General features: G+C 43.9%; 1 protein-coding gene across 1 annotated transcript in view; it reads left to right on the forward strand.

Annotated features, from left to right (window-relative positions):
- The first annotated feature begins 1,160 nt into the window (after positions 1-1,160).
- Positions 1,161-27,460, forward strand: part of DNAH12 (dynein axonemal heavy chain 12) — a 175,116-nt gene continuing 148,816 nt past the window's right edge. Inside the window, exons 1-9 of the mRNA XM_074957725.1 lie at positions 1,161-1,319; positions 7,797-7,966; positions 13,061-13,151; positions 13,494-13,520; positions 15,372-15,561; positions 17,270-17,345; positions 18,461-18,619; positions 19,379-19,574; positions 20,493-20,681. Of these exons, the coding sequence (XP_074813826.1) occupies positions 1,167-1,319; positions 7,797-7,966; positions 13,061-13,151; positions 13,494-13,520; positions 15,372-15,561; positions 17,270-17,345; positions 18,461-18,619; positions 19,379-19,574; positions 20,493-20,681 (1,251 nt within the window). The 5' untranslated portion in view covers positions 1,161-1,166. The remainder of the gene's footprint in view (positions 1,320-7,796; positions 7,967-13,060; positions 13,152-13,493; positions 13,521-15,371; positions 15,562-17,269; positions 17,346-18,460; positions 18,620-19,378; positions 19,575-20,492; positions 20,682-27,460) is intronic.

Raw genomic sequence — 27,460 nt, forward strand, 5'->3', positions numbered from 1 at the left:
TTTTGGTTAAAGCTGTGCTTTTTTTCATGCTTCTAACCAACGTATTCTGGCAGAACCTTTAAATGTAAACCAGGTTTAAGTGGTTTGACCATGGTCATGCAATAGGACTGTAGCACAGCAGGAAACTGAACTTAGCTTTTCTAAGTCCCAGGTTAGCACTGTAGTGACTGGATCATTCTTCTTGTCTGAATAAAAATAAAGCTGATTATGTATTTTATTAGAGTTAGTAGTAATATACTGTAATGCAAAGCTGAAAAAACTCTCAATACCCATATAAAATCCTGATGCAGCATTAAGTGAAACCTCACCCCTAGCACCTGTGTTAGCTTTAGGGATCCAGTCATTCAGTCATTGCAGGAATAGGGCTTGCATGCATAAATATTTGCAAGATCAGTTCCTAAAATTAAACTGTTTAAATACAGTTAAAGCCCATGTCCTGTAAATGAGATCAGGAGTGTGTGAAAATCATTTGCAGACTCCTAATATCTTGGAACCCAGATATCTAATATTTTAGTTCTTAATGATTAATTAATACATTTACACAGGTATGGAGAAGGTACATTCTCTATGTCAGTTTAATCATTAGTGGTTTGTGCACTTCTCTACTATATACTCCAGTCTGAGTGCATTGAAACTTATTTGTCTGAACAGAGTTGAATATGTTGTGAAATCAACTGAATTACATAAAATAACAGTATTCTGTATGTAGGACACAGAGGTGGAAGTATATCCCCCAGAGACCCAACAATAGTGACATGAGAAGAGCACAGAAGGCTGTACACAGGTTGTTCTCTCTCTAGATGAGGCTTCTTTAAGAATCTTTAGGTATAAAGGGGCTTTGCAGGCATGGGATCCAATGAAGTAGCTGCAAACTTGGGGGTGGAAGAAGCTGCTGAAGCCCAATAATTTGCACGGAGCTGGCACATTCTCTATATACACTTGTTTAGCAAACAAAGTCACAGCTGGTGTTGGCAGAACAACTTGGACCCCTCCTCTGTGCATGTCTGATTCCGGTCCCCGCGGCGTTCCTCGTTGCCTCTCCCCTCACCGCCCCCCCCCGGCTGAGATAACAAGCACGACGCGACCCGCTGCTGACTGAAGGGGGCGGGGCCGCTCGCTCTCTCCTGGCGGGCCGCCGCTGAGGGAACGGCCCTGCACTTGTCGCCATGGCAACCGCGTTGTTAATCCTGACGGGTAGCGCAGCCTTCGGAGGAGCAACGCGCTGCCGCCGCAGCCACCGCCCAGGCCCGCTCTGGTCCTGTTTGCCCCGTTGGGACGACGAGCCCCCGGCCCCTTCTGGGGCCCGGCAGCGGAGCGAGGTGAGGAGGGAGGGGGACAGGGACAGGGATCACCCCCTCCTTCCTTTGCTGTGCCGCCCTCCCCGCGGCAGGGAGCGGGTGCGGGGCTGTTACAGGCTGTGCCGCCCTCCCCGCGGCAGGGAGCTGGTGAGGGGCTGTTACAGGCTGTCCTGCCCTCCCCAGGGCCTGGTGCTGGGGCAGCAGTGAGAGGGCCGTGCTGCCTTCCCGGTGGCAGGGGGCAAGGAGTGTTACAGACTTTTATATGGGGGAAACATGAGAGGGGGAATAGGCGATGTTGGTTTTATATAAATGTGCTTTGCATCCGATGAAGTGAGCTGTAGCTCACGAAAGCTCATGCTCAAATAAACTGGTTAGTCTCTAAGGTGCCACAAGTACTCACAAGTACTCCTTTTCTTTTTTCTTTTTACGAATACAGACTAACACGGCTGTTACTCTGAAACCTGTGCTTTGATGGTAGCTTTGTGCATTTCCAATTCTGCTTTTAAGCCTGAATTTGTGTTAGCCGAAGAACTTGCTCCATTATAGTCTAGCTTCTTTTACTGCTTGATCTTGCAATGAAAATGTAATCCTGCATTCATGTCATCAGTTATTTCTTCTGCCCTCCATAGCTTTTGTCTCTTTTCCTATCTTCATTAGAATACTTGGGCCTTGAGTTACTATCCAAACGCACCCATCACCATCCTGTGGCTTGGCTTTTGTGTTTTACAACATAAGCCTCAGTCTAGTCTATGTCCCAGAGTTTGGCTTTCACCAGGGTTTATCTCTAGGACCTCCTGTGTCTTAATTTCCTCTACCTAGAGAGCCACTTTCACATCCTTTGGGTATGTCTACATTACGAAATTAGGTCAATTTTATAGAAGTCGATTTTTAGAAATTTATCTTATACAGTCATTGTGTATGTCCCCACTAAGCGCATTTAGGCGGCAGAGTGTGTCCTCAATACCGTGGCTAGCATCGACTTACGGAGCGGTGCACTGTGGGTAGCTATCCCACAGTTCCCGCAGTCTCCGCTGCCCATTGGAATTCTGGGTTAAGCTCCCAATGCCTGATGGGGCAAAAACATTGTCGTGGGTGGTTTTGGGTACATGTCGTCAATCGCCCCTCCCTCTCTCCCTTCCTCTGTGAAAGCAACGGCAGACAATCATTTTGCTCCTTTTTTCCTGGGTTACCCATGCAGATGCCATACCACGGCAAGCATGCAGCCTGCTCAGCTCACTGCTGCTGTTGTGAGCATTGTAAACACCTCGCGCATTACCCTGGAGTATGTGCAGAATCAGGTTAAGAGACACCAGCCCAAGGACGCTTGTGTTGAGGACATGGACACAGGCGTTCCTGAAAGCACGGGCTGTGGCAATTGGGACATCGTGGCGGCAGTGGGGCTGGTTGATACAGTGGAACACCGATTCTGGGTCCGGCAAACAAGCACAGACTGGTGGGACCGCATAGTGTTGCAGGTATGGGATGATTCCTAGTGGCTGCGAAACTTTCGTATGCGTAAGGCCACTTTCATGGAACTTTGTGAGTTGCTTTCCCCCGCCCTGCAGCACAGGAATACCAAGATGAGATCCGCCCTGATAGTGAAGTAGCGAGTGGCAATAGCCGTGTGGAAGCTTGCAACACCTGACTGCTACTGGTCAGTCGGGAATCAATTTGGAGTGGGCAAGTCTACTGTGGGGACTGCTGTGATCCAAGTAGCCAGTGCAGTCACTGACGTTCTGCTGTCAAGGGTAGTGACTCTGGGAAATGTGCAGATCATAGTGGATGGCTTTGCTGCAATGGGGTTCCCTAACTGTGGTGGGGCGATAGACGAACGCATATCCCTATCTTGGCACTGGACCACCTTGCCGACCAGTACGTAAACTGCAAGGGGTACTTCTCAATGATGCTGCAAGCACTGGTGGATCACAAGGGACGTTTCACCGACCTCAACGTGGGATGGCCGGGAAAGGTGCATGACGCTCGCATCTTTAGGAACTTTGGGCTGTTCAAGCAGTTGCAAGAAGGGACTTACTTCCCAGACCAGAAAATTACTGTTGGGGATGTTGAAGTGCCAATAGTTATCCTTGGGGACCCAGCCTACCCCTTGCTCCCATGGCTCATGAAGCTGTACACAGGCAACCTGGACAGTAGTAAGGAGCAGTTAAACTATAGGCTGAGCAAGTGCAGAATGGTGGTAGAATGTGCCTTTGGATGTTTAAAAGCTCACTGGCGCTGTTGCTGACTAGGTTAGACTTCAGAGCAACCAACATTCCTATTGTAATTGCTGCTTGCTGTGTGCTCCATAATATCTGTGAGACTAAGGGGGAGACGTTTATGGCGGGGTGGGAGGTTGAGGCAAATCGCCTGGCGGCCGATTTTGAGCAGCCAGACACCAGGGCGATTAGAAGAGCACAGCTAGGCACACTGCGCATCAGAGAGGCTTTGAAAACCAGTTTCATGACTGGCCAGGCTACAGTGTGACAGTTGTATGTGTTTCTCCTTGCTGCAAACCCGCCCCCTTTGTTGATTTTAATTCCCTGTAAGCCAACCGCCCTCCACACTTCGATCACAGCTGGCAAAGGAAATAATGTAACTATTGTTTTGAAACCATGCATTATTTCTTTATTAATTAAAAAAAAAAGTGAGATAACTGACAAGGTAGCCTGGGTGGGGTGGGGTGGGGTGGGGTGGGGTGCGGGAGGAGGAAAGGACAAGGCCACATTGCTACCAATCAAAACTGTTTGAATGACAGCCTTCTGTTGCTTAGGCCATCCTCTGGAGTGGAGTGGCTGGGTGCCCAGAGCCTCCCTCCCTGCGTTCTTGGGCATCTGGGTGAGGAGGCTATGGAACTTGGGGAGGAGGGCAGGCAGTTATACAATGGATGCAGCAGGGGTCTGTGCTCTTGTTGGCTTTCCTGCAGCTCCAACAGATGCTTCGTCATGTCCGTTTGCTCCCCCATTAGCCTCAGCAATGCCTCCTGCCTCTGCTCTTCGCGCTCACTTAATGCTTTCCTGGCCTCTGCCACTGAATGCCTCCATGCATTAAGCTGTGCCCTATCAGTACAGGAAGACTGCATGAGCTCAGAAAACATGTCATCGCGAGTGCATTTTTTTCGCCTTCTGATCTGCAATAACCTCAGGGATCGAGATGATAGGGGGAGCATAGAAACGTTGGCACCTGGGGGGAGATAAAAAGGGAGAGTACAATTTAAGATGATACATTTCTGAGAACAAAAGGGAGACTCTTTCACAGTGAATCAAGCAATTCACAGCAGACAGCACATGTGCTTTAGGTACAACGTCACATTTTGCCTTTTATATTGAGCGCCTGCCGGTATGGTGACACATCACAAACGGCTGGGCAACAGAATTCGGTTTCCAGGCAGCCATGGTAAGCCTTTTGGTACGTGGGGTTGGCTTCTTATGCCTTCATAACATGTGGGAATGGTTTCAAACTGCAGCGCCATCCTTTCCCATAGCAAGCAAGGCCAGTTGGGTTTGCCGTTTAAAAGGAGGGGCTGTGGTTTTTGGGTGGATGTACAGTGCACACCTCTCCCCACCCCACCATGTGGCTATTCTCTGGGATGATCCCTTCACCCCTCCCCCCGTCGCGTGAGAGCAGCCCCTGACCTGTGTCCTGACCCCCCACCCAGGGCAGATGGAGGGTCCGCAGCTCCTCACAGCTGCCTGGCCATGCAGCTCGTACCATGGTTGGGCTGCAGCTCTGAGATCCCGTCACCCAGCTGGAGCTGGGTCGGAGAGAGCTACACGAGTAGCTGTGGGGAGCCACAAACCCTTCACCTGCCCTGGGCGGTGGGCCTGTGGGGCGGGGACATGGGCTGGGAGCTGCTCTCGGCCCCCCATCCTGGGCAGGTGAAGGGTCCACGGCTTACGGCCCACTCCAGCTTATGGCTTAGCTGCGGGCAGGGCCTGAGGCAGAAGGGGCGGGGCCTCCGGCAGAAGGGGAGAGGTGGGGGCCTTGGCCCCTCCACTTTTGGGAAGGCTGTGCCATCTCTGTGTTGGCTCCTTTTAATAGAGACTCTTTTTGTCTTATTGAAAACCATCTGCAGTCATCCCTATTGGTCAGAGGCCTTCTTTTTAGAAACTTCCCGTTATCTCATTAATTATTTTTTGAACCAGACATCCTTATTTTATTTCTTCTGGCCTTATCACTTACTATTATGCCTTTCACTTGCTAGTCAGGGCCTTTCTTTACAACACACATATGTTTCCTTAACCAAAATTAAGCTAACTTTAATTGTTTAATTTTATGTTTATCCGCTACATAGCCAGAACCTTTTCATAGTCATCTTTGTGACCGTCTTCAATAAAGTCAAAGGATTTAAAGATATACTGTGCCTGCTTCCCCACAGTGTAAATTAAAGATGATACCTGAATATCTTCAGTTTCTTTATGGATTTTTGTAGGAAATTGAAATCTTGCGAAACACTGCTTCCAGTCTGCCAATTGTGAAGGTTAGGCAAAGCTGAAGTTTGGTATGGGTGGTAGGGTGGGTGATGGGGAAAGAGCTGAGAGGAGTTAATGCACTAACCTCTGTCTGAGCAAAGAGAAGAGAGTTTGTTAATTTCTCAGCCTTCTACCTGGCATGCTGTCTGGAGTGGCTCACAACTGTGAATGCCTATCTATCTCAGGACAGACTGTCCGAAAACAAGGGCAGACACCCCAAACTGGTGGTATATTCTATTATTAGATTTCACCAAGCCAGAAACAAATGTGAACTCCTGGGTCACTATACCAGTCTTACCATGTTTCAGAGTAGCAGCCGTGTTAGTCTGTCTCCACAAAAAGAAAAGGAGGACTTGTGGCACCTTAGAGACTAACAGATTACCATGTCTTACCATGGCGTCACAGACAGTCCCCTTAGACTTTCCACTCTATCATGTCACCCAGACAAACTGAACTTTGTGATAGAAGATTACTTAAACCTAAAATCACACCATATCAGGTTTCTCCCAGTCCCAAAAGACCAGTCACTCACCCCAAATCAATTGGTACTCCAGATCTTACACCAAAAACAACACTGGCAGCCAATTCTGTAGCAAACTAACTATAGGTTTGTTAGCTAAGAAAAAAGAATGAGAGATTAAAGCAGGTAAAATATAATTACAGGTAAATCACAGTTTGTAACTCCAAATGGTGGCAGTGATGTAATAAACTGCTAGTTTTCCAAAAGTCTTTTCCTGGGCTACTCACATTAACTCTGGGGATCTCTGTCTTCTTGTTCAGTTTTTCTGCTCTGTTAGAATCCTTACAGTCCAGAGATGAAGGATCTTTTAATGAATTCATATTTATAGCTCTTTTACACTGTAAGCCAGCTGACAGTGTCTATACCCACATGGGCTTTTTCTTCGATGACTGATAGTGAGGAATGCATTCAGAGTCTTTGCCCTGGATCGTCACACACAATGATCATTTGCTTTGAAATTAGCATTTTCTGTTTAAGTCCTTATGTTCTTCATTAGCATTTCACAAGATTTCTTTGATGGGTAATTTAGTTACAGTAAATGTTTGCTGTTACCTTATAACAGGAATAGATAACCAAGAAGAATACAGTAACGACCCATTTGTTTTCATGAAGTTTACACATCTGAATACACCCCTATACATTCAACAATTACTTTGATCTATCCTAATAGCAAGTAAATTGGCCTGAATACAGTCTTACATCTAACAATCGCTTTTATTACTAACACACAAGTGAACTGGGCTGTGGCCCTGGTTTACCAGCATCACAAGGCCTATTCAGGAGGCAGTGAAAAAAATGGAGTACTAGTGGCACCTTAGAGACTAACCAATTTATTTGAGCATAGGCTTTCGTGAGCTACAGCTCACTTCATCGGATGCAAGTTGTCAAGTTGTTCTTGTAGCATTTAGGGTCACATTCACCATTTCTAGTTATTTTCTTTTGTATGAACCAAGAACAGAATCGAGCCCTAAATATCCCTTTGTACTTTGGAATTTAAGTACATACAGTATAATGTTTTTCCATTCACAGGCACCGGCTTCCAATTTTCCCCGGGGATGCTCAACTCCTGCTCAGCCCCAGGCCCTGCCCTACTCCACCCCTTTCCCCAAGGACCTGCCATGCCACCAGCAATCCTCTTCCCGCTCCACTCCACCCCTTTCCCATAAGTGCACCCAGTCCCTGCTCCTCTCCCTTACTCCCAGTGCCTCCTGCACGCCACTGAACAGTTGATTCATGGCAGGTGGGAGGCTCTGGGAGGGAGTGGGAGGAGTTGATGGGCGGGGCCATCGGTGGGCGGAAGGCACTGGGGAATGGAGGGAGCTTGGCTGCCGGTGAGTGCTAAGCACCTGCTAATTTTTTTCATGGTTGGCGCCTATGTTTCCATTGTAGAAGCCTGTGTTGCTTTGGTGTCTAGACTGTGGAAATTATTGTGACTAACCCATTCTATTTCTCATGCAAGTACAATTTAATATAGTAATCTATTAAATTTTTCTTGTTTTATTATGCATTTAGATGTCGTTGTCAAATAAACTGACACCACCCACTGATAAAGAGACTTTGAACAATCGCTTGCCACCTATAGTTTTACCTACGTCATCGACAGCTGGTGTCTCAGCATCACACAATAAACTATTGAAATACCGAAGATTCAAGGAACAGCAAAAGACGCTTAATCAGATAGTGTGAGTTTCATATAATTCAGCCAATAAGTTACGTTCAGATTCAGATTAAAGGGTCACTGTATTCCTAGGCAGCTGAGAGATTTTAATAATCTTTTTTTCTTTCTTAGAGTTTTATGATGATGGTACTCATTACCATCAAAGTGTCTTCCATGTAAAATCAATGGCGAGGTCCCTAATGGGCTTCATGGAGTCTCTCTGACACTTTACAGGGTCAAAATTCTGTTTGGGGTAGCTTGAGGGGTTTTCTTTTTGGAGTGGGAGGGTTGGGAATGAGTGTCAGTTATGATGGAAAGATTTTCTCAAAAAAGAAGGTTTTGCACCGTTAATTAAAGACGGCCAGACTCTGGATTAGCCTGAACTCCTCTAGAAGATTGTTCTGTAGCTGAGTCCCCGCAAGACAGAAAACTCTGGCCCCAGCTCTGGCATGCTTCGTTCTGGGCTTAGTGATTTGCATTGTCCCAGAGGAGTGCACCTGTTGTGGTGATTCATAGATAAGGCAATGATTTAGTCACAGGTATTTTTAATAAAAGTCTTGGGCAGTCATGGGCAATAAACAAAAATTCACTGCCTGTGACCTGTCCATTACTTACACTATAAATATCCCAGACTAAATCTTGGGGGAAAGGGTCGCTGCTAGGGAGGGTGTTGCTGAGGTGGGGCGGGGTCCACAGCACTAGCTGCCGGGGTCCACTGCCGACTGGCAGCTGCTCCGGTGCCCCATGACCGCTGCCAGGTACTGCTAACCTCTGCTGCTCCAGCCGTTCCAGGACCGCTGCTGGGGGCTGCGGACAGCAGCTGTTCTGGCCACCCAGGGACCCCTGCCGGGGGCTGCCGACAGCAGCTGCTCCGGCCACCCGGGGACTGCTGACAGGGGCCCTCAACAGCAGCTGCTATGGCCGCCAGGGGCTGCCGACAGTGGCTGCTATGGCTGCCCCGGGACCGCTGCCAGGGGCTGCCAAGCAGTGGCTACTCTGGCCGCCCCAAGGATCAATGCTCGGGCGGTCCCCGGGGCCAGCCGCACTGGCCGCTGCTCGGGCGGTCCCCGGGGCCAGCCGCACTGGCCGCTGCTCAGGGCCGCCTGAACAGTGGCTGGTGTGGCTGGCCCGGGGCCACTCCAGCAGTGGCTGGTGTGACTGGCCCCAGTGCTACCTGAGCAGCTGGCCCTGGGGTCAGCCACACTGGCTGCTGCAGAAGTCATAAAGGTCACAGAAAGTCATGGAATCCGTGACTTCCGCAACCTCCGTGACAGACACGGAGCCCTATTCATAGATTGATATACATTAATATTATACACAAATAATGCTTTACAAGTCCTGTGTATGAACAAGCATTTACAAAAACATTAGAAGGGGTAATTTCATGTAATTTTTGTAGGTCTGAGTGGTAACTAAATTAACATGGAAATCTATTGCTAAGTTTTATTTGAAAATTATTAATTGCACTATCTTTTAAATTACTGCATTTCTTTTTCTGCAACTTTTTAAGGATGTATGATTGCCCTGTTGGTATAAATGCAAGGATTATGTGGGCTAAGAATACACCTATCAGGTTACCCTGGGAGTAGTGTTGGCATTGAAAGCGTGCATGTTTGCTTGCTTGATCAAAGATAAAGCGGTGCAAAGAAAGCAATCTAACCTAGGTCTATAGGGTTAAGAAGCATAGACAAAATACATCACGGCCTCAAGATGATTGAATGGAGACTAAGGCCCCAGTCTAGCAAAGGCTTTAGCACATGCTTAATTTAGCATGTGAGTCCCATTGATGTCAATGGTATTACTAACATATTTAAACTTAAGCACATGTGTAAGTCTTTGTAGGATTGGAGCCATGTTGGTGAAATGTGGTGACAGTACTCAGTTGCATGGATAACGCTAATGTATCTCTCTTAAAAGTATGAGTCATGAGGTAATTTTGTGCACTGCATGCGCGTACATGTTCACACTTTGAAACATTTTTATTTTTACACAAACTGTAGTTAAGAAATATATTTCCCCTCCCCCCATTTTCTTTGGAAGTAATTTGATTCCAAAACAGATAAAATAAGGCCTGGATTTTGCAGTCTGGCCCATGCAGGGGGAATTCCTGCATTCGTTCAGAGTCCTATTGACTTCAGTGGAGCTGAAGGCCAGATTGCAAGTGTAAGGGCAGATTGCAGGATCAAGGCGTAGAATAGTTTAGCACAAGGGAATTGGATTAATACTGAGGAAAAGAGAAGCAATGGTATTTTTATTAATAGCAATAAAAATCAGTTATACAAAGCCATATATTTACATGGTGCCTTACAAGCAGAGAGCAAGGTACCCTGCACTGGATGTCTTTCAGTCTATCACAATACAAGCTTAACAAATACAAAATTAAACCCCTGCATTTTTAGTTCTTAACATCTGAAGCCAAATCCTAATCTTCCACTAATATCTGTGGTGGCAGAGTGAGGCCCCTTGGAATGCTCAGAATGTTAACTATGTCACATTGGTAATTTATTATACAATAAAATGACTGCTGACATGCATTCTGATAGGCTGGGAAGGTTCTCTTGAAGTCTGATATTAAATTGTCTTGTTAAATTAATTCTCCCTGAATAACATGAGTTATGATCCTCACATTAGTGTCATTGTTGGCCTAAGATACATTATTTGACGGTATGTTACAAGATAATTTCAGAGTCATAATCATGCCATCAGTGCGGAGTTCTGCTTAAATATTGATACCTATCCTTAGACCAGAGGTGGGCAAACTACAGCCCAGGGGCTGCATCCAGCCCTCCAGACGTTTTTATCCTGCCCTCAACCTCCCACCCATGAGCGGGGTCCAGGGTTTGCCCCGCTCCGGCACTTCAGCTGAGGAGTGGGGTCGGGGGCTTGCCCCGCTCTGCATGGCTCCCAGAAACAGTGGCATGTCCCCCCTCTGGCTCCTATGCATAGGGGCAGCCAAGGGGCTCCACACGCTGCCCCTGCAGCTCCCATTGGCCATGCCTGGCCACGCCTCCGCGTAGGAGCTGGATGGGGGACATGCCGCTGCTTCTGGGAGGTGCTTGAAGTAAGAGCCACCTGGAGCCTGCACCCGTGACCCCCTCCTGTACCCCAACCCCTTCCCACCCTCAGAACCTCTTGGTCCCAGCCCGGAGCACCCCCCTGCACTCCCAACTCCTCATTCCCAGCCCCACCCCCAAGCCCGCACCCCCAGCCGAAGCCCTCACCCCCTCCTGCACCCCAACCCCCAATTTCATGAGCATTCATGGCCCACCATACAATTTCCATACACAGATGTGGCCCTCAGGCCAAAAAGTTTGCCCATCCCTGCCTTAGACTGTACGCTGTGTGAATAGCTTTAAAATAGCATTAATTCCATTCTTGTTAATCATAAATGTACTGTTGAGAAAGAGAAGATGATACCTTTGATTTGTTGAAAGGGACACTATAAAGCTGAAACGTAGTCAGTTTTAAAAAGAAATTCAAAATAGTTTCAGGTACTACACCTGTCCCTGAGTCCCCTTGCCAATGTTTGTGGATTTTTTAATCACATTTTTCTACTTTGTAAAATGATTTTTCCGTTACTGATTTGTGAAAGCCCCACACAAGGAAACAGTAAAACAGCTGTCAAATACTTAAAGTAAAGAAACTGAAAAATGGACAACAATCAGTTTTTCCTCTTTCATCTTTTTCAATTTTAAATAATCTTGAGCAATAATAGATGAATAATTTTCAGATGAAGTGTGATTTTTTTGTAAATGGTCTCTTCTAAATTGTGATTATTTTTTTAAAATATTTTATGTATATTTAGAAATTTTGATAGATACACTTATAAATGTCAAATAAAATATTTTAAATTTAAAATTTGGAAGACATGAAATGTTAGGAATAAACCTGTAGTCTCTAAAATGATCTTGTTCTGTTATGTATGTTAAGAATGGGCTTGCTAACTGTAATCAAATATGTTATTGCTATTTTGACTTTTAATTTGTAAACTAGATGGCCAATTGTAATGTGATACCAATACATGAGAATTAAGAAAAATCCACTCTTGATGTTGAATACAGTCCAATGCAACATTAATCAAATAAAGAATACATTAGGTGGGAATATTAAAACGCAATTTTAATGTCAAACTTATTGCCAGTGAGTCTAATAGTGATTGACTATTGTTCTAATAGGACATGTCTCCCGTACCATATGTCTACCGCTAGCAAACTCACTGTGCCAGGTTCACCCTCATGGAGATAGGTTATAGAGTGATCTTACAAATTTAGCTGCACTGCAGGAGGGATTCACCTCTAGGAAAGGATGATGGCTGTACTGCTGCGACCTTCTTCAAGAGGGTTTTCTTTGAAAACTGTGCGGGAGGAGAGTAGTGCATGTCTTAACCAGCCTGGCCTTTCCTGGTTCTCAGTTCCCTGGCAGACTGAAATTCTGAGAGTGTAGCCCCATAGACTTATTGTCACTTGGGGGATCTGCAGCCCAAATTGTACTGGGGGATGCATCTGGAACACTATTATATATGTTCACTTGTCAATGTACAGTATACTCACATTAAGCAGGATGGGGTGCAATGTTTTGATTGCTAAGGTCAACATGACAGGCCAACACCAGTCATCTAAACTCTTCTAATGACCATTTAATTTTTTTAGTTATTTATTTTTCAATTTATAAAGTCATGCAGTAAAAAGGAGAGCATGTTTTTAGCTTCTTAACATATTTAAAAAATACAATTAGACTTCCTCAGGAACCTCACTTTACTCAATCATTGACAATGCACAATTGGTTGGGACCTACTGTAGATGCTTTAAGAAAGGTGTAGAAATAAAAATCAATCATGGTACCAGTCTGGTGTTTAACTCATCATGTTCAACTTAGAATGAATGTGAACATACACATACACACAGACATACAATATTTTCTTTTGACTGTGACCGAGATATGGGTGTCTCACTACATAAGAGAAGAGAGAGCAAGTTGGAGAGTCTTACTCTGTAGAGTTGGAATAGTTGGTAAACATGAAAAAGGAATTTTCAGCACTTTAAAATGACTGTATTATGTTATTTTTAAAATATTATGTACAAGTTTTTAACACTGTTTCCAACTATAAACTATACTTCAGAATTGACCGGGCTTTAAAAGGTTATAAAGCAACCATGGAAGAAAAGTATCAGAGAGTTCCCACACCTCCTGAGCCAGAACTACCTTCTACTGTGAGTTTTTAATTCCTTTTAGCTGTAATGTTTAATTTTGATCACGTTATCTTTGATTTTTGTTGATGTATTTAGTCTCTTATCTGCAAATGTTTAGCAAATTAGGGCCTAATCCTGCATTAAATCATAAATAGCTTGACCCATGTGAGTACTTCCACTGAAGTCAATATATAGATGCATACATGTTTGTAGGATAGAGCCCTTGAGTAGCAATAACATTTGTTCAGATTGAGAATCAAGATTTATATTAATGTATTAGTTTTCTGATTTGGCTTATCATTGTTTACACTCTTACTTTGATATATGACTTATTTTTGTTATATTTTCATTTTATTTTTACAGATGAACAGTGAACAAAAAAAAAGAAGAGTGAGTTAAATTGTTTACTATTCTTCTTTTCTTAAAAGAGATACTGCATGATTCCTATGCTGAAATAATACAGAAATTGCATGTGTGTGAGGAATTAATAGTGTTAAATTAGGCCAGTTTCTAACAGTTGCCTTTTGGGAGATGTGGCTGTCATGCTGTCTGGAGTGGCTCAGGGCCATGAGTGCCTACCTCAGGGCAGACTGCCAAAAACAGGATAGACACCCCAAACTGTTGGTATGTTCTATAATTAGATTTCATCATCCCAAGTAACAAATGTGAACTCCTGGATCCAGGGCCGTCCCTAGCCATTCTGGTGCCCTCCACAGCCCCAGGCCTCCATGGGGGCAGGGCAGGGGGGAAACCGCCCCCTAACCCCAGCCCGCTCTGGTCTGCTCCCCTGGCTCCCAGCCTTGAGGGGAAGGGGGGAACTGCCCCCCAGCACTCGCTGGCGGTGCGGCTGGGAGCCAGGGGAGGGGAGCAGGCTGGGGCCGGGTCGCTCTACTTACTGCGAGGTGAGTGCAGGCCCAGCCCCTGCAGCAGTCCTCAGAGGAGTGGGGGCGGGGCTGGGTCAGAGCAGGGGTGGGAAGAGGCAGGGCTGGAACGGAGCAGGGGCGGGGGCCATGGGGAAGAGGCGGAGCAGGGGCTGGAGCAGTATGCATCTGCGCAGGGCACCAGGAAATGTGGTGCCCCAAACTGCCTGGTGCCTTATGCAGCTGCGTACTTTGCGTATGGGTAAGGACAGCCCTGCCTGGATCACTATAACAGTCTTACCATCGAGTCACAGACAGTCCCCTTAGTCTGGAGAGCCTATCTTGCTACCCAGGCAAGCTGGACTAAGTGATAAATGGTCACTTACACCACTGTTTTTCAAAGCTGGGTCGCAACCCAGTACTGGGTCGCAGCATGTAAGGCACTGGGGTAGGGCATGTAAGGGGTGTGTGTGTGGTGCCTGCGGGCGAGAGTTGCATGAAGCTGCTTGCGCGCCTCTGCCTAAGAGCTAGACATGCTGCTGGCTGCTTCTGGGGCGCAGCGCGGTCAGCAGTGCTGGGACAGGCGGGAAGCCTGCCTCTGCACCCCGGCTGCGCCACTGACCGGGAACCACCAGAGGTAAGTCCACGCCCCAATCCCATGCCCCAGTCCCCTACCCCAGCCCTGAACCCCCCAAACCTGAAACCCCTTCCTGCACTCCAACCCCTCACCCCCGGCCCACCCCAGAGCCTGCACCCCCTGCCCCAGCCCTGAGCCCCCCAAACCCGGAGCTCTTCCTGCACCCCAAACACTTCATCCCTTGCCCCACCCCAGAGCCTGCCCCAGTCCCTCCCACACCCTGAACCCCTCATTCCTGGCCCCACCCCGCAGCCCTCACCCCTGCACCCCAACCCTCTGCCCCAGCGCTGAGCCCCTCCCGTATCCCAAACCCCTCATCCCCAGCTCCATTGGATCACGGGAATCAACAGTTTTCTGCAACTGGGTCCCCAGAAAAAAAAATTGAAAACCACTGACCTTTACCAAAAATCACAAAATATGCAGGTTCCAGTCCCAAGAGACCAGTCATTTACTCCAGGTCAATTGATTTTGAAATGAGCATGAAGTGCCTTAGAGGAGGCTATCTATTTTGTTATCAAAGTCACAAAGATGTGCTCCACAAGCATTAGCAGAAACTGAGGCAGGAAAGAGAACAATACACCGTCTCTGAGTAACGGGGCAGGCAAAATTTTTTTACCTGTCTTGGAGCAGCCTTCAGTGTACTAGTTATTACTTTGATGGGATGATAATCCCACTGATACCCTGACTCTACTGATGAAAGTCTGGTTTAAAGGATTAATGATTATGATATTATTGTCCTTTCAGACCAACTATCTCTTTATGAAGAAGTGTGTGGAAAGTAATCCAGTAGTCCCTATTCAGCAGCAGTGGCTGACCTCCATGCTCACTCTGGTGCCTCAGTCCCTCATGGAAGGCAAGGACAGAGAGTTCCTGGTTGAAGAGCTTTTAGATGAAGTAACAAAGGATTTTGAAATGAGCATGAAGAGATGTGTGGGTAAGAGCTACAAGATACATTATATTAATATTAATGTATGAATATGTACATGTTATAATCCATTCAAAATGGTGCTGCAGAAAATCATCACTGGGTTAAAAAAGGGATGTCCTTATCTCGAGTTAACTAACTTGAAGTAGTATCGTAGTGAAGACAAAGCAGTTCGTAGTTTTCACCTGAATTAGCAAGATGAGTTAAAGATTATAGAGGCATCTAGTCTTTAACTCATTCTGCTTACTTATGTGAAAGCTATAAACTGTCTTGACTTTGCTTGGGTGTTACCTTTGATTAAATAATTTCAGTTATTTTACTTGAGTTAAGAACATACCTATTTTCCTACTGAAGACACAACCTTCTTGGTTTATCCCTGCGTTACTCATCATTTTTATTTTAGAGAGCCCTTTTTTCTTGCCTCTTCTATTTCAGGGATATTAGCCTTTATTGTTCATTAGTCATATTTTCTCACAAGCACCCTCATCCTTTTTTCCCATGTTAGTTCTTACGCATGGGCAAGCTCCTGGTAAAAATCTGCAAAGAAACTGTGTTATCCTTCAAATCTCTCCTGAAAACTTAACATCTGTCATGTTGCCTACAAAATAATTGATAACAGCTAGGTAGCTGGTGTAATCAAAATTGTCTCACTGTTACTTTGTGCTGCTCCCCCATCTGCTTGTTTTTCCTGCCTGTTGTCTCTCACAATATAGATTGTAAGGAACTGTCTTTTTGTTATGTGTGTGTATATAGTGCCTAGCTTAATGGGCACTATATACACACTTGATTTCTTATCAGGGCCTCTAGGTGTAACAATAATACAAATAATATAATAATTTATGTTTGAATTAATTTTCGTCTACTTTCTACTGTTATTAAAGCAAACATTATAAACAACATGGTAGGGTGAAGATGAACCAAATGACAAATGCCCTTCTTACTTTCTTTTATTTTGCAAGTTATAAAGTGAGGTGCTTAAAACTGGAACTGAATATTTTTTGTTGGAAATGATTTTTCATAGACATTTCTGAAACGTGTTTTCAAAAGATTTGAAAGTGGAATTTTAAAACTAGATTTTTTTTTAATTTAAAGCTTCCATAATTTTTTTCCGCACTAAAAGTTTCTGAAACTGCAAAAGTATTTGTGACAAAATTTTATACCCAATATTTTTGTGGCTAATATTTAAAAATAATAGGTTGGGTTATTCTTTTCATTTAAAATGTTGTCGGCATGTTCATAGTGTCCCTACTACTACCAATGCTCTTTTGAAAAGTGGGAACTTTAATGACCACTTTTAGTCTGGAACTTGGTTTAGAATTTGATATGAACAAGATGGTACTTACGGCAGCAGAATGCCCTGTCAACATACTCTCCAATGGAAGTTTTTTTAAATGTTCTAATTATTTTACATGTTAAGCACTATTTATCCAAAACCTTATGAAGATTAAGGGACAGTTTGATGGGAAAGGAGATTCCTTATTTAATATCAGTTATCCACAAAACATACTTGACAATACAAACTTTTAAAATAGCCTCGTCAGGGACCTTTGTGGGGGGAAATATTCTGAAGATTTGAGTGATAGTTAAATCTCCATCATACCAAAGTTTTGGTCCTCTCCAGGGAAAGACAGAGAAAATACCTGCCAGTTTCCGTTTGTGCAAATTAAAGATAGTTGAATTTCCTTCTGATGGTTATATATTTATAAATGCATTCTAGTGCGAAGTGTTCTTGTGAAACCTGATGTAAAAGGACTTGAAGATGAAAAGGAAGGACCGTTACCAGTATCGCCTTTGTGAGTAAATTAAGTTAAGAAGTAGCCTAGTGACTAATCACGCTTTAAGTTACATGTAGGCGACTCTTACTGAGATGTATAAACTCAATAATGGGATAAGTGGACCCCTAGTATTGATTCTGCAATTCAGCAATAATCAGGCTCTTGTTCCTATATAGCAATTTACATCCAAAATGAATCATTCATTCTTTAACATTTTTTACTACGGGGCACATTTTGGCACCCTTGCTCACACAGAGCATCACCCTTCTTCAAGAGTAGTTCTATTTGAGGTCAATGGGACTAATGAAGTAAGGTGTTATTCAATATGAATAAGGATATCAGACTCTGGCCCTGATTATGCAAATCATAAAGATCATGTTGCCCACAACTGAAATGTAGCCACCTCTAGAATGAAATGCGACTTTTCAATGGTAGAGAGCAACACTGCACTACACTTTGGGTGCCTCATCCTGCAATCATTGAAGTTGATGGCAAAGCTTCCACTGACTTCAGTGGTGCGGGATACAGCTCTAAGACAGGAAGTGAAGAATATCATACCCAGTTGAATCTGTAGGGAGATTTAGGTAGAATATAACTCCCTAATTTGGAATTTGACTAGGACAGTGTTCATACAAATACTCTCTTGAAAAGTGCAATGGGAATTTTAATGACCAGTTGTAGTCTGGAACTTGGTTTTGAATTTGGTCTGAAAGACGGCAATTATGGCATGCCCTGTCACAGTTTTGTTGGTATATTTATTTAGAAGCAAGAGTGCCATTTGCTGAATCACCAGCACTTGCATCTCTCACTCAAATACTAATCCAGTCTGACCCTTCTGAGTTAATAACATCTGATGAAATCACAGTTTATGATGGTGAAACTGTGGTAAAACCAGTTGATCTGAAATAGAGTGTATTATCTCATGGATGAGTGGGCAGTTTATTTACATAACTTCCACTACATTTTGTTGAAGATATGTGCATAACACCCTTTCATGCATAAGTGTGTGTTTGTATATAATTTATTTATTTTGTTTTAAAAATCACACTTTTTAGATCTGGAGGATATTTTACTGAAGTTCTTTAATATGTTGTATTGTTTGTTCTCTTCACTTGTTGCTTTTACTTTTTCAGAGGTCTGGATTTTTCCAGACCATGGCATAACAGTTTTATACAAGCAAGAAGTCAGATCCTCACAAACTTGCACATTCTTCATCCTACTCTGAAAATTTTACTGGATATTGGTTACACAACATTTTCCAAATTACTTATAGTGGACTTGTCAAATGTCAGGTAAAATATCTTTTGTTGAATTAAGATTATAAATGTTGGCTATATGAGCAGTGTTTTTGTAGTCAATAAAAATTGTGTGAAATTGCAATTTATTTTAATTTGATATATGAATAATGAAATGCTTAAAGTGTTATTTTGGGTCTTCAAGGTCCTATAAGTAGGAAACATCACACTGTAAAACATTTAACATAATTTTCCTACTCTGTGCTGTGCACAAATAGTTTATCTGCTCGTACATTATGAGTAATATCAGTACGTTGGGAGTATGTTCTCTTAGGGCCAGCTCATGAGCAGTAGAACTCAATGGCTAAATTCCCATTGACTTCAGTGGGCCAGGACATGACATGTAGTAGGATTGATTCCCTGTAGTTTTACCTGAAGAAATTGATATAGTCTCTTCTAGCAAGATTGCTAGCTTTAGGGAAACTTCACCAATGCTCATTTCCCACTATTACATGTTCCCTTTACTATTTACATTTGGTTATTTTTCTCCAATCTTTATAGTTGATAGATCCAGTTTTATCTTCCTTACCATTGTTGCTGATCCTATTCCCAGTATCAGTTCTTCTTTAGTTTTGGGGCTTTTCAATCTGACTGTAAGAGGGCCACTTAGGCTTACCTTTCTTTAAAGGAAGAATAGACTGCATAGTTAGGTAGATATAGTATAGCACTAAGATCCCAGTTCTACACAGTTGTTCTGTTAGATTGTAGAATTTAATTTTCAAATCAGTCCTTCATTTTTCTTTTTCTGGTAAACAGTTTGAAAGGTCCAATTGATTGTGAATCACTGAAGAATGATGTTTCTTTAAACTGTTCAAAAACAGAAGAGAAATTACTGAACACATGGTATCCAAGAGTTGTCAATCTCTTCACCAGAAAGGAGGCATTAGAGGGTGTAAAGTCAGATAAAGTTGATTCTTTCTATAACTGTGTGGCTACACTTATGTCTAACCAGGTGAATATCTTTTGAACCTACAATAGTTAACTTTTATATGTAATAATTTGGTGATTTTTAAATAAGCCAGTTCAATATACCATCCCGTATTTTTAATTAAAAATATTATTGTTAACTCTCTATTGCCTGGCATCCAGTTAGATTAGGAAAATATATTGTCAGATTTTTAAAAAGTTTTCTTTAGTAAAAGACTTAGATAGTATTAAGTGTTTTTATTTTCCCCAAGGTGAATGAAAACTTTAGACATAAAACAGTTCAATAGTCTTTTTCAAGAGAGACAATCACTTGAAACCTAATCAGTTAAAAAAATGAGATAAAATTGATGAATTCCCCAGCCAGTTTTCATGGTTGCAAAATTATATTTCCCATATTTTAAAAAAAAAAATCCTCTACCCTGCTGCTGTGTTTTAAAACAAACACACACATACAAAGAAGGGAAATTGACTAAGGACCTAGTCGTGCAAATACATAAACATATGAATAATGTTCAGTGGGATTAAAGTTGCTCATGTGTAAGTGTGTTCAGGATCAAACCCTGAAAAAAAATTATAGGAAAAAAGTTGAAACTAATGTATACAAAGGGCTTTCAAATGCACAAAGTAAGCAAACAAAAATTAAAGAAAAATATTTATCATATTCTATCTGTCATTTATAGTAATGCTTGGGTGTACTAGAAATATTAGTTGTGTTATTGTAACAAAAGCAGATAAAAACACTTTGACAGAAGTGGGTGTTACTTTTAAGGGTCTGATCTAATGCCCCATTGAAGTCAGTTGAAGGACTCCTATTGATTTCATTGGGCTCTGGGCAAGGCTCAAAGTACTGAAATAAAATGGACATCCTGATTTATTTAAAAAGTGGAAGAAATATAGTTTTCTGTGTTCTCATGTAATAAAGTCAATGTGTGGTATTGTCTAGTTGAAAGAGCTATTGAGAAGAACCGTTGAAGCTTATGTGAAGCTCTTTGATCCTGAAGACAAAAGATGGCTGCCATTGTTTAAGATGGAATTGACTTTTGATGATGAGAAAATGGAGTTCTATCCAAACTTTCAAGATCTGGAAGAAGCCATTCTGTTTATAGTGACCCGGATAGGGCAGACTCTGCAGGTGCAGTTTAATCTTTATTTACCTCCGGAGTTCGTATGTGTAACGTTACAGAGTATATGAAGATGTTAATAATTTAGGATCATATCCTGCCCTGGCCAGAAGAGAGTTTAGAAGCAGAGATGTAGCCTGGTGCATCTTCTCTGCTGCAAAGATTCTGCAATGCAGAGCATGATTCCTTACGGTAGTCAGGATGTTGAGCTCTGAGCTGTGTTTTGGTGTGCCTTGGATCAGGAGCAGAAGTAACTTGCTTATGTGCCATCTAATGGTTAGTATTTGCTGCCAATGGCAACATATGCACGAAATAGTCTGAAGAGGGAGGCCTGGATGCCCTCTGTCTCACAGACTATTCCCCAGTGAGAACATTGTGAGCAGCTTGACAAATAGAGTTTGGACCCATAAAACCCAACGCTTCTTCTTTGAGTCATTGCGCATCCATTCCACTGTAGGTTTGTGCACACCTCGTGAACAGTTGTTGGAGATTTTTCCCTCAGCAGTACCTGTTGGGGTGGCATGAGTCCCCTTTGCTGCCTCACACCCCTGCATGCAGGTATAAAGGGCAGAGCCATCCCTGACCCCCATCAGTTCCTTCATATGACCAGTAATGGTTGTTGGAGCTGTTATCCTTGCATTTGAAAGTCCTACCCTCTTTAGTGTATATAGTACCTGTTGTGTTAGTTTTAGGCTAGTTTAAATTTTTGTAGATAGTTTAGATGAAAGAGTAAGTTTAGGTTAGTATTTAATAGCATAGAATCACCAGTTTCCGTTTTGGTACTGGTACCGGACTCGTGCCTTGTTCCCCTTGTTTTAAGACCTATCACTCAGGTAACAAGTCTATACCAGTGAATGACCTGCATCCCAGCTGCCTTGAAAGTCTGGGGGAGGTGTATGTGAGTGACAAAGGTGACATTTGTAGGGGGTTCAAGCTCTGCTTAAAGAAAAAGCAGCTAGACTCAAAAATCTGCTCATGGAGCCTGCAGTTTTCCCATCTTCAGATCCTTCCTGCACAGAGCAGGTACCAAGCATGTTCAGATCTGTTTGGAGTGCTCCCCTTGGTCTGACTGAGTCAAGAGGCAGATCTTTGTCAGCAGTACCAAAGAAGAGGCGATATAAGTCTTCTAAAGACTCAGTACTGGCATTTTCTAGATCTTCAGCGAAAGCAACAAGTGGAGGCAATGACACAGAGGAGTGCTCAAAGAAGAGGCACTCCCAGGCACAGTCCTTAAACCAAGAGGGGTCGCTCACTCCAGAGCCTAGGACGGGCCCGTTGAAACTGATGCCTGAAGTGCCAATGCACCTTTCAATACCACAGAGCCAAGAGCTCTTTTCTGGTGCCATCTACGACCAAGGCTTTTGATGCAGTTCAGTAATTATTGAACCTGTCAGTACCGGTTTCCCCAGCTATTCAGGACTTCTCACCAACACTGGGATCTGCCATATATGCTTCAATGGTTCCGGCTCCAGCCCCGACGCACCATTCAGTACCAGTGGCTGCTACGGTAAGTGCACCTCAGGAGGATTCCATCTAGAGGGAAGCTAGTGATGATCTCGCCAGTTCCTCTATCTGCAGACTTGGAACCGGTCTCCCCAGTACTGACAGGGTCGGCTCTTCGTCAACCTGAGGAAGAGGGCTCTTCATCAGACTTTGATGACTTTGAGGTAAACTCTTATGTGTCTCAGCTGATCTGTTCAGCAGACCCCATGCTCAGCATTCCAAGGACCAATGGCCTGAACATAACTGGGTCCCACCTCCATTTCAGTGGGCCTTTTGCTACCCTTGGGGCTTCCCTCCACAGTGTAGAGCAGCTCTACTCCATTCCCACCCTGCTATGTTGGCTGGGCATCGGGAACATCTACAACAGGACAGCATCTGCCTACCTCCAGTACCAGGTCTGGTACCATGCACAGGGACCTGTGTACTTTGGATTCTTCTAGGGAGGAATTGGAGAAGGCTCCACCTCAACAACCCTTAACCTGTTCTTCTCTGTCACCTGAGGAGGTGGTGATAAGAGTCTGCTTCTCCCCTTTCTAATGATTATAAAGCTCATCAGGACTTGTTGAGGAGGATGGCTGCAGCTTTGGATATCCAACTGGAAGAGGTAAAAGAAAAATCACACAGGCTTGTGGACATTTTAGCCTTTCCGGACCCTCTTGGGGAGCTCTCCCTGTTAATAAGGCAGTTCTGGCTCTTGTCAGGGCATTATGGCAGACTGTGTCTTCTCTTTCTCCCACTGCAAAAAGGGTGATGAACAGTCCCTTTACAGGGGTTTGAACATTTTTGTAACCATCCTCTTCCAGGCTCCCTGGAACTCTCTGCTGCTAATGAGAAAGAGAGACAGAGACACCAGGGCTCAATGCAAAAAGGGAAAAAGCAAAGAAACTGGACCTATTCTGAAGGAAGTTTTATTCTACGGGAGGTTTACATTTAGAATAATGAACCAGCAGGCTCTGTTGGGTCAGTATGTATGTAGCCTGTGGGATAATGTGAAATTTAAGGACAGGCTTCCGGATGAGGTAAAGCAGGAGTTCACTGCTATGATGGAGGAGGGCAATTTAGTTGCCAGAACAGCCTTGCAGGCAAGTCTAGATGTGGCAGACTCTGCAGCTCGAGCTATGTTTGTGCCATCACTATGTGGCATTCCTCTTGGCTGCAGTTGTCAGGTCTTCTCCCCAGAGGTGCAACAAGACCTCCCATTTGAAGGTCTCTCGCTCTTTTCTAAAAAGACTGATGAGAGACTACATAGTCTTAAGGATTCAAGAGCAACCCTTAAGTCTCTGGGGATTTATACACTAATGACAAAAAGAAAACAGTTCTACCTGCAGCAGACCCAGTGGTTTCCGCATGCCTCGTACCCAGGACCTGTTCAGGAATAGGGGCAGAAGTTACAAGAGGCATCTTCCTCCTCCTCCTTCCTCTTCTTTAGCTGCCAGTTCATCTAGGTAAACTGGGTCCTCTAAACAAACATTTTGATCTGTTGGTTGAGAGCAGTCAACCACTACCCAGAGTCTCTTTTTCCACCCCAATATTTGCCAACCGTCTGTCCCTCTTCCTAAGTGCTTGGTCCTGCATCATGGATCACTGGGTCTTAAGCACGGTAGAACTGGGATACACCCTTTAATTTGTTTCTGTTCCTCCTTCCCATCCCCCATATGACTTCAGGGACCACTGTCATGAGAACGTTCTACTTCAGGAAGTCCAGTCTCTCCTTCTCCTGGAGGCTATAGAGGAAGTTCCCATGTTGTTCAGAGGCAAGGATTTTAGTCCTGATTCTTCATAATCCTGAAGCAAAGAGGGGTCTTAGACCTATTTTAGATCTAAGACTGCTAGCCAAGATCCTAAAGAAAATAAAATTCTGGATGGTCACTCTAGCTTCTGTTATCCCTTCCCTAGATCCCGATGACTGGTATGCTGCTCTTGACTTAAAAGACCCTTATTTTCGCGTGGCAATTCACTAGAGCCACTGAAAATTCCTCAGATTCATGGTCAATGGATCCCACTGACACTTTACAGTACTGCCCTATGGCCTCTCAGTAGTTCCTGACGTGTTCAACGAAGTGCACGGCTGTGGTAGCGGCATTCCTGTAAAAGTCAGGAGTCTTACCTAGACAGCTGGCTAGTAAGAAGCCAGTCCAGATCTCAGGTACTGTCCAGCATGGCAACTATACAGTCCACCTTTGACACACTGGGGCTCCTAATCAATAAGCAGAAATCTACCCTGACTCCTGTACAGAGAATAGAATTTATTGGAGCAGTCCAGGGCTCTACAAAGGCCAGGGCTTTCCTGCTAAGGCTGAGATTCCAAACAATGGAGGTCATTTCTGTAGCTCTAAAGGCACATCCTGTCACTACATTACGAAACTGCATCAAACTTCTAAGGCATATGGCATTGTGCACTTGTGTGGTGCAGCGTGCCAGAATGCACTTCAAGGAGCTACAAGATTGGCTAGCTGTGGTGTAGTCATCAGCCTGCCATCATACAGAAATGGTTATTCAAGTACTATTCAGGTCTTGTTCTCCCTGGACTGATAGATAGAACCTTCAGGGGTTTGTGTGGGAGTTACCTTTGCTTCTCCACAACAGGCAATCACCCTGGTCACAGATGCATCGAATTTAGGTTGGGGAGCTCACTTAGGACCCCTTTCAGATGCAAGGTCTTTGGTCTTTCCAAAATCTAAAGCATATTAGGGAGCTTTGGGCCATCCATTTGGCTTGCATAGCATTCCTTCCACATATCCCGGGTCAGAATTTCTTGGTGTTTGCCAACAATACAATAGTCATGTAACCAAACAAGGCGGGGCCCAGTCCACAAAAGTTATGCCAAGAGGCAACTCTGCTTTGGAATTTTTGCATTGCCAGTTTTATCAGCCTGAACGCTGCTTACCTTCTAGGAATTCAGAATACTCTGGCAGATCACTTCACCAGGTAATTCACAAATCACTATGAGTGGTCTCTTCATCCAGAAGTGTCCAGTTCCATTTTCCAGCTGTGTAGGACTCCCCCTGTTAGCAACAAAAGCAAACAAAAAAGTCATTTTTTTTGTTCCCAAGCAGGCAACAGCCCAGGTTCGTTGACAGATGCCTTTCTCCTACCCTGGTTGAAGGGCATGCTGCATGTCTTCCTGCCATTCCTGTCCAAGATCTTGTCTGAAGTCAAACAAGACCATTCTCGCCATATACTAATAGCCCCAGCATGGGTCCATCAGCATTGGGTTTTGACTCTAATAGCCCTATCAGTAAGATTTCCACTGTTACTCCTGCAGGATGCAGATGTGATCTCCCAGGACCACGGCCTCCTACTTCATCCCTCCTGCATGCCCTTCACCTGACAACGTGGATACTTTATGGCTTCCACCCTTGGAAGGAGGTTGCTCTAAAGGAGTGCAGGAAGTTCTTCTAAATAGAGAAAGCCTTCAACTAGAACTGCTTACCTTCCTAAATAGACAAGATTCTCCATTTGGTCCACACAGAAAGGTGTTCCCCTGCCTCAAGTTCCTATTCACCATATAATGGATTATTGTTTCTGAAGCAATGAGGGTTAGCTGTTGTTTCTGTCAGAGTCACCTGGCAGCTGTCTCAGCTTTCCACCCTCCCTTGGATAGCTGCTTGCTTTTTTCAATCCTTATGTCCATCAGGGTTCTGAAGGGTTTGGACAGATTATATACACAGGTATATAGCCCGATCCTCCCGTAGAAATTTAAATTTAGTTCTATCAAAGTTGATGGGTCTTCCCTTTGAGGAGCTGGAGATCTGTTCTCTGATACAGCTTTCTATCAAGGTGGCTTTCTTGGTTGCTATTACCTCAGCCAGGAGAGTAGGGGAACTGTGAGCCTTGGTATCAGAACCTCCTTACAGGATTTTTTTTAGAGACAAGGTTCTCTTTCGACTTCATCCAAAGTTCCTGACTCAAGTGGTTTCCAGTTTCCACATTAACAAAGCAATTTATTTACTGACTTTCTTTCCAAAGTCTCGTTCTTGTAAAAATTAAGGAAAACTTCGTACTCTAGATGTTAGAAAAGCTTTTGCTTTTTACCTGGATCAGACTAAGCCAGTTAGGTCTTTATCACGACTGTTCATTGCATTTTTGGACAGAATAAAGGGTCATCCAGTATCCACCCAAAGGATCACTTCCTTGATTTCCAGATGTGTTCATCTATGGTACTGAAAGGCTGGTATTGCACCCAAAGTAGAGTGTTGGCTAATTTGACCAGATCACAGGCAGCTTCCGAGACCTTTCTGGCTCATCCTGGACATTTGTAAGGCAGCCACCTGGTTATTGATCCATATGTTTGCCTTGCACTGTGCCCTCTCTCTCATCAGTCTAGAGATGATGCCAGATTTGGACAGGTGTTCTTACAATCCTGTTCAAGTAGATTCCAAGCCCACCTCTGGTTTGAATTGCTTGTGAGTCACCTACAGTGGAATGGACATGTGCAGTCGTTTGAAGAAGAAGAAACACTTACTAACCTTTTTCTGTAACTGTTGTTGTTTGAGATGTGTTGCATAAGTCCATTCCAAACCTTCCCTCCTTCCTCTCTGTTTCCTATAAGAAGGAACTATCGGGCGTTGGGAGCGGCTTCTCCCTTCATATCTGCATGCAATGGCATGAGGCAACAGAGGGTACTTACGCCCCCCCCGACAGGTACTGCTGAGGGAAAAATCTGATAACTGTGCACAAGGCGCGTGCGCACCTACAGTCGAATGGATATGTGCAACACAAGTTGAGGAACAACAGTTACAGGAAAAAGTTGGTGACTGTTTCTTGCTTGTGCACTGATGTTAGAAGTTTTTTTAAAGTTTTCACGTGTGTTTACACCTGTAAAGTGAGGGCTGTGTATGTGCATGTGCAATATTCACACAAATATAGGTGAAAGCCAGGCTGAAGCTTGCCCCTAAAGGTGAATTTTAACTTAAAGGTGACCTTTAAAGGAAAAAGAAATGGTCATGACCTCCCCTCATCCTTTTTTATTTTGTTCTTTTCATGTATTTAGGCTGCCTGAAAGTGTTTTAATTATAATAAGTAAAAATTCTGGGTTTTGTTTTTTTAACATTAGTAATTCTGGTCATGTTTGTCATAGAAGACTCTGCTGACTGTAGAACTAAGCAGTGGAGAGGAGGAGGGATTTTTACTTTTAAAGTCTGAGTTTTTTCTTTTGTTTTTGTTGTTATCATCAACTTAATTCAAATGACTAACATTTTGGATAAAGGATATATCTATTAAATAGCTAACACCTCTAGTCCCTTAAATTAAAGTGTGAGGGTTTAAAGTCTTATAGTTAAGATAC

The sequence above is a fragment of the Natator depressus genome, chromosome 7 (assembly GCF_965152275.1).
Source record: "Natator depressus isolate rNatDep1 chromosome 7, rNatDep2.hap1, whole genome shotgun sequence".
Classification (NCBI taxonomy): Eukaryota; Metazoa; Chordata; order Testudines; family Cheloniidae; genus Natator; species Natator depressus.